We start from the raw sequence: 8,115 nt of genomic DNA, 5'->3' as shown, positions 1-8,115 counted from the left end.
GCCCAATGGCATCGAAGGCTTGGACACCCTTCCTTGACTCTTGTTTCCAACGTTCTACGCAAATATTATCTACCTACTATCTCTAGTTCTTCTAATTTTTTTTGTATTGAGTGTCCAGTTGCAAAAGCTCATCAATTACCTTTTTATAATAATCACACTACTTATACCAAGCCGCTTGAATTATTATGCGCTGATGTTTGGGGCCCAGCTCCTCATATTTCTAGACTTGGTTTTAAGTATTATCTCTCATTTGTAGATCAATTTACACGTTATACATGGTTCTTTCCTCTCAAGTTAAAATCTGATGTTGCTCAAATTTTTTCAACCTTTTTACCTTATCTTGAACGATTATTTAATACCAAACTTTTAACACTTCAAACTGATGGTGGTGGGGAGTTCAAATCCCTTACCCCAATTTGTCAAAAAATTGGTATTATACATCGCTTCTCGTGCCCTCACACTCATCAGCAAAATGGACTTGTTAAACTCAAACATTGACATATAGTCGAAACTGGGCTAGCTCTCTTAGCCCATTCTTCTTTGCCTTTCTCGTACTGGGTTTATGCTTTTGAAACAGCCGTTTACTTAATTAATCTTCTTCCTTCTCCAGTTATTAAAAATAAATCACCTCATTTCCTTGTTCATCATTGTGATCCAGATTATAATTTTTTAAAAGTTTTTGGATGTGAGTGTTGACCTAATCTTAGACCGAAGCTTTCAAACAAATTAAATTTTAAATCTGTCTCTTGTTTATTTTTGGGCTACAGCACATTACACAAGGGATACAAATGTCTTGATTTACAGAAAAATCTACTTTATGTTTCGAGGGACGTCATCTTCAATGAGAATTATTTTCCTCTTTCTAAGTCTCGGCCCGGTCCATTAAACTCTTCCAATTCACAAACAGTGTCCTTACCGTTACTTTCCCCTTCTATTCTTGGACCTAGCCCACCTACAATTCCTTTTAGTCCAGCCCATAATTCTCAATCGTCTTCAACCTCTCGCCCACGCCTATCTTCTACAACAAATAATTCTTTGTCCACCACGGTCAACTCACCAAATCTTCCTGCGTCATCTTCACCCCCGCCGCCACCTCCTCTCCAGTCTCTTCCACCACCCCGCTCACCCATCATCACACGAGCCCAAACTAACTCTTCTAGGCCCCGAGTCTTCACCGATGGCACCATCCCATATTCCCCTCGGGATTGTTTTACTACTACTTTAATTGTTCCTGATGAACTTTCGAGTTTTTCTGCAGTTTCTAAATATCCAGAATGGTGGGATGCCATGAATCAAGAATTTCAAGCTCTTCAACAGAACCGGACCTGGTGCTTAGTTCCCCCTACTCCCATGGCTAACATTCTCGACTGTCGATGGGTCTACCGTACCAAAACAAATGCTGATGGCTCATTTGAAAGGAGAAAAGCACGTCTGGTAGCAAAAGGCTACCATCAATTACACGGCTTGGACTACACTGAGACTTTCAGTCAGTGGTGAAGCCTTCCACGATCCATTTGATACTCTCAATTGCAGTCACTCGTGCCTGGCCTTTGAAGCAACTTGACATTCAGAATGCCTTTTTGCATGGATTATTAACTGACAATGTCTATATGCAGCAGCCTCAAGGATTTGTTGATAAAGCTCATCCAAATTATATCTGCAAGTTACACAAAGCTATATACAGTCTAAAGCAGGCTCCAAGAGCATGGTTTGCTCTACTTAGCTCTTGGTTACTTGATTTTGGTTTTAATTCTTCCAAAGCTGACCCTTCTCTTTTCATCTTAAATCAATCTGATGTGAAAATTTATTTTCTAGTCTATGTGGATGACATTGTCATCACATCTTCACATCAGTTTGCTATTGATCAACTAATTGCAGCCTTGGGTCGTGATTTTCCAGTAAAGGATCTTGGTGATCTCTCTTTTTTTTCTTGGCATAGAAGTGGACAGAACCATGAATGGCTTACTCTTATCTCAACGAAAGTACATCAAGCAACTCCTCACCCAAAGCAACATGCTTCTGGCTAAGCCCATATCTTCTCCTATGGCTGCCAATCTCAAGCTTTCTAAGTTTCATTCACCAGATTTTGAAGATGCTACTCTCTATCGCAGCATTGTCAGGGGTCTTCAATATTTATCTCTAACCAGACCCAACATCTCATTCTCAGTCAACAAAGTGTGCCAATTCATACATTCACAAAAAAAATTCACATTGGAGTGCTGTCAAGCGTATACTGCGGTATCTCAAGGCTACCATCAATTATGACTTGTTTTTTAAATCTCAAAATTCCTTTAATCTTCAAGCATATTTTGACACTGATTGGGGGGGATGTCCGAATGATCGAAGATCAACTGGAGGATTTTGCATTTACTTGGGAAATCACTTAATTTCATGGAATTCAAAGAAGCAAAGCACTGTGGCTCGCTCCTCCACCGAGGCTGAATACAAGTCTCTTGCATCCTCGGCAGTAGACCTCATTTGGCTACAAACAGTCCTTCGAGAATTGGGTATCTTCCTTCCTAAAGCTTCAAATCTGTGGTGTGATAACATTGGGGCTACGTATTTATCAATAAAGCATATCTATCACTCAAAAACCAAACACATGGACATAAATTTTCATTTTGTTAGGGACAGAGTTGCTGCCAAAACATTGCAAGTTTCATTCTGTAGTTCTCAAGACCAGATCGCTGATTTACTCCTCAAACCCATAGTTGCAAATCGGTTTTATCGCTTAAGGTCGAGTCTCAATGTGGTCGATATCCCATTGGACTCGAGCAGGCGTATCAAGCTTAGTGACTCTGCTGTGCATTTGCACAAACAAGAGGAAGGCATCACAGGCGTAGCACTACCGGCATGAAAACAGAGCACTGCCATCAGCCACACTTTACAACAGAAGCGCACCAACGTTACAACAAATTTCTTGAATAATATTCTAGAATAAGCACTGTAGAGAAATCAGTTATTTCTTCTCTCAAGTTACTGTAACAAATCGGCATTATTCCTTATTCCTTTCTTGTGTATAAATACCACTCAACGTACATAATGAAAAATGGAGAAGTTTCTTCCATTATCTTCTATTCTATTAATAGTCTGAATTGCATTTTGTTGACTGTTTAAAGCATCACAAAAAAGTGAAGTTCGAATGTAATATCTATCTTGACGTACTCTGAACTCATTAAAATCCTCCACCTTTTTGTACGGTTTGGGTAAGCTATTATGAAAAATAATCTTTTGTGACGAATTTCAGTCCGAAGCAAAATAAAAGCCAAATTATAATAAATTAATTGAGAAATATTTTAGTTATAAAAAAATTACATAAAAATAAATTTATAAATTAATGTAGTTTGATGCAGTATATCTTATTATAAAGTTATTTTTAGTATAAAATAAATCTAACGCATCATGTAAAATTACATTAATTTATAAATTTATTTATATATAATCTCTTTATATATGTAACAGTTATTTATAATAAATCAATCTTGTTATGGCATCATCAATTGCAACAAAACAAATCACGGTTCAGATCGATGACTCTTGGTTTGTTGATATATACAACTGCTCGCTTCTGGAAACCAGTAACAGCTAGCTGAGATCAAAAGAATAACAGAGAAACTGCATGCATGCTTTTGGCTGTTTGATGCTACCAATTTTGATATATATGTCTTTCACAAACCGATTCTCAAATTCTCAACTCTAATGTGATGTGAAAGCCTGCAAATATAAAACATTTGTCATCATTCACTGAAAACATGCACTTAAATTCCCCACAATCTAAGCAATTATCGAATGAATTTCCTAGGTGACTGCAAAACAGTGGAGTCAGAAAGCAGTACCGAAAAGATGTTGCAGTGACCAGGATCTGCAATGTGAGCCAGCAAGTTCTCAATGGGGTCCTCTCCTGTGTAAATGGCTTGGAACCAGAACCCTACAAAAGCAAGCATAGCAAGCCTCCCGTTCTTGATTTCTTTAGTCCTCAACACCATCACAGGCTCAGGGGACCCTCTCCCCCACATCATGGGGTCAAACCATAGCCCACCTGGGTAGCCAACATCTGGCTTTGGGTTTTTCTTGTGTGGAACTTTAGGCTCAATGTCAACGCTCCCTGGATTTATCATATCCGCCCATCTTCTGCCCTCCACCCAACCCATCAAGACTAATTGCACTACAAATAAGGTTGTTTGGTCTGCAAAGTACTCTCGAGTACCAGCATCGTACCATGAGAAGTTGTCGATGTAACCTAATCTTTCAAGAAATTCTGGAATCAGAATTCCAGCCACTGCAAGCATTGCCCACCTGCCATGCATCAGCTCAGCTTGTGCAAACCATTTAAGTGACTCTGGATCAGACCCTATAGAGAAAAAGATAAATCCATCAGAGACGTTCAAGAAAACCCAAATGGAAAGTGAGAATATTTTGGTTTCGAAAACAAAAAATGGAAGAAACGCATACCCAATCCAAGGGGGTCGAAGCCAAAATCGCCAGGAAGACTACAATTTGACAGGAAATTAAGAAAGTTAAGTGATGTCTTCAAGATGCCAAACTGCTTTCAATGAATTTAAACTGATAATGTTCAATGATAATTATACTAGAAATTAATGCACATGCTCTAATTAATTACAGTGAAAGTTGGGCACCTGCCATCAAGCCACTCGGGTGGTGAACTCCCTGGGAACCATAAAGGCCTATCCGGAGGAAGTGGTTCACATACACTTGACACACCTTTTGTTGCGTTAATCGCACTGGAACCGGTTCCCCTCCCTACAGGTAAGCAAGTCGAGAATTTTCCCGGAAAAAATCGTTGATGCGGTTCCCTGTTTCCAAACAAAAATCAATTGAAATGAAGACGCACACGTTGGATAAAATCTGTTTGAATGCCATGACCAGAGCTAAAAAATAATGTGAGTTATGAGTACGTACCTTGTTGGGAGGCTTGAAAATGCAGTACTGGAGGCAATGGCTAAGGCCATGGATGCCAGAAGGGTGCCTCTAAAACCGTAAAAGTCTGTGGCTTTTTGGCAAGGCTTCGATCGTTGTGGTCTGAGAAATCTGAGGATTTATCAACTCTTTGGGATATGGATAATTCACAACGGTTGTTTTATAAAGCAAAATGGGAAAGAAGATGAGCCAGTGGCAGCTGAACTTGGCACGTGTTTCGGATATGGAAAAGAAGATGGAAGTGCAGAGTTTGGGCTTTGTGGACAAGATCAGCTTTGAGTGATCTGACCCAATCCTTTGTGCGTACAGCTCAAAATCGAATAACCTGAGTGGTTGGGACTAGGGGTGTAACCGATCTGGTCCGATCTAGTTTTGGATAAAATCTAGGATTGAATTGGTATGTACCGGTTTTGTATTTTTCAAAACCGATTACGCACCGGTTACCCTCCTAAACCGGTACTTCCGATTTTACCGGTTTCCGGTCCGATTTTCTGATTTTTTTAAAATGTAAATTTCACAATTTATAATTAAAAATTTGTTTATAAAAAAAAAATTGATTTAAAAAAAACTGTTTTATACTTTTATTAATAAATTAGACTATATAATAGTATTAATATTAGACTATTGATATAGTTATAAGTTATATATTAGTATTAGTTATAAACTTTTAGTGATTTAGTATTAACATTTTATTAAATAATTTATAAATTATAATAAGAAATTATTTCATATATGAATATATATATTATATATAAAATTTCACATAAAAATTTATAATTATACATTATATATAAAACTTAGGGAATACTTTCAGGCCGGTCGGTCTGTTTCCCCCAACATAACAGCCCCCCAATAATAACTCTCCACGTAAGACACCCAATTTAGTTATCGTGCACCCACCCAACAGAAGATCAAAAGGGACAAAAGACTCTGAAACGAACGAAATTGACCAGTGAAATCTGCAGACCCATTCGTCTTCTTCCTCTCCCAGCGATTTCGTTCACAGCAGAAGAAGTTCACCGCCTTCGGTTTCCTTCGTCTTCCAGCACCCTTCGTTCCGTCCCCCTTCGTCTTCCACCTTAAGCTTACCCATCGACGGACTGATTTGAGGAGCCCCATCGACGGACTGATTTCGCGACCCCCATCGACGGACTGATTTCTCGACCCTATCGACGGACTGATTTCGTGACCCCATCGACGGCCTGATTTCGCGACCCCCATCGACCGACTGATTTCGCGACCCCCATCGACGGCTATTTCGCGATCCCCATATTTTGCAAGTCGGATTATTGGGGGTATGATTTTTGGGATTTTTTTGCCATTAACATCATCCCGATCAGTTCCTTGATTATTTTGAGCTTGTTTTGATTATGGCAGTGCTTGGGTGATGAATTTTAAGCTTACAGTGCTTGTTTTGATTATGGCACCCTGTGTTTGATGTAATATTTCATAGAAAATTTACACAATTCTAGGTTTCTTTTCCTTGTAAAACCTACTTGTAAACGCTACAATTTCTTAATACAGCTTGACATAATCAAGTTCTTTTTGCTTTCAGAAATGGTTTTTATTAGTAGTCTCTTTGGATTTATTAGTATTTGATTAGTTTCTCATAAGGGTTGCTGCTTCTATTTTGTTGTTTTTTATTGTCAGTGATAGTGTGTTTTGGCTGCGACAGAGTAGAGGCTGCGAATTGGTGAAGTAGATGCTCAGTTTCATGTTAACTCTATCTGATTTGAGTTTCTATACACATTATATGGAGGAAAGTGGTGTCTCTGAGCTTGGCGGCGGCGACTGAGCTTGGTGGCGGCGAAAGCTCTGGAACGAATGGCGATGGAGGAAGATGATGGAAAAGGGTGAACGAACGAGTGAAATCTGAAAAGTGAAATGGAAAGTGAAAGGGAAGGGGGAAGGAGTGTAATCGGATGGAAAATGGTGTATTTTACAATTTATGAAATCATCTACGTGTCTTACTGTGATTGGAGGTTGTTTACCCCTAAAGAGCAGCCCGTCTGTTCCGAAGAGGGACTGTAAAACTTATATATATTAATATTTAATATATATAAAATATTTTGTATAAAACTTATATATAAAAATATTATTTTTTATTTTTTTTAATCAATCGGTCCGGTCCGGTTCAGTCCGGTCCAAAAAATCCCAGAACCGGAACCGGACCGGAACCGACCGGTTTTTACGTTTTAAAAACCGGTTCCAGACCGGACCAGTTCAAAATCGGTAAAACCGATCCGGTTCGGTCCGGTCTGATCCGATTTTCTGATTTTTCGATTTGAATTTACACCTAATTAGGACTAAAGTCTCTTATCCGGGAGCCCAACTCAAAATCCCCATTACTGCTTTTTTCTTTTTTCATTCTCTCTAATCTCTATTACTGCTGAGTAGATCACTGCTTGTACTTTCCTTTTCCCACCAGAATATTTAGTGAGCTTTGATTTTATGCTAAAATCTTCTGAGAGAATGTCTTCACCTCAGATCAAGGATGAAACCATATATGTTTACAATCAGCAAAAATGAAACAGAAGTATTTCCATAATTTTGATAAATGTGGTTCAAAGGCTGGGAATGTCGACTCGAGGCCTAGTTTGTTTTCATAAAATTTTTTAACTCATTTCATATTATCTAATCATTTTAATTTTTTTAAATCTCTATACAAAATAAAATAAACAATTCAATTTTTTCAAATCTTAAAACAAAAATAATATTAAAAAAATATATTCTAACAATATTTTACTCAATTTTTAACTTTCATCTCAACTTATATCATCTCATCTCATCTGCAAAAACAAATGTAACGAGGACAAGAAATATTGAAGTACACTATTTGCGACAATTTAGTGTATCCAATCAAAGAGAAAGAAAATGTAAAGAAAAATTATACACAATTTTTTTACAATTATTTACACAACTATGTTTGAAATGAGGAATATTTTAATAAAATAACTTATAAAAGTATGATCGTATAAAAGATTATGAATAAGGTTTATACATGTATCATCACTCAAATACAAAAGATATAAACTATAGTGCTTTCATCTCATCATAAAACCATGAGTTTAATTAATCAATTTATTAGTGAACAATGAATAAGATCATGAATCCCTTAAGATTGTATAATTCATTAACTTCAACTTAATGCTATACGCTAAGTATGACAATTTCAGA

At 37.6% G+C, this 8,115-nt stretch overlaps 1 protein-coding gene across 1 annotated transcript; it reads right to left on the bottom strand.

Annotated features, from left to right (window-relative positions):
• Positions 1 to 3,415: 3,415 nt before the first annotated feature.
• LOC108979266 (photosystem I chlorophyll a/b-binding protein 6, chloroplastic) lies at positions 3,416 to 5,192 on the bottom strand. Its single transcript, XM_018949916.2, has 5 exons — positions 4,921 to 5,192; positions 4,638 to 4,814; positions 4,453 to 4,490; positions 3,837 to 4,351; positions 3,416 to 3,714 (listed from the first exon to the last, which is right to left on the bottom strand). Exons 1-5 carry the CDS (start codon positions 4,968 to 4,970, stop codon positions 3,697 to 3,699), a joined length of 798 nt encoding a protein of 265 aa, XP_018805461.1. The 5' UTR covers positions 4,971 to 5,192; the 3' UTR covers positions 3,416 to 3,696.
• Positions 5,193 to 8,115: the final 2,923 nt, after the last annotated feature.

The sequence above is a fragment of the Juglans regia genome, chromosome 10 (assembly GCF_001411555.2).
Source record: "Juglans regia cultivar Chandler chromosome 10, Walnut 2.0, whole genome shotgun sequence".
Lineage (NCBI taxonomy): Eukaryota > Viridiplantae > Streptophyta > Magnoliopsida > Fagales > Juglandaceae > Juglans > Juglans regia.
This window is presented reverse-complemented; position numbering and strand designations above follow the sequence as displayed.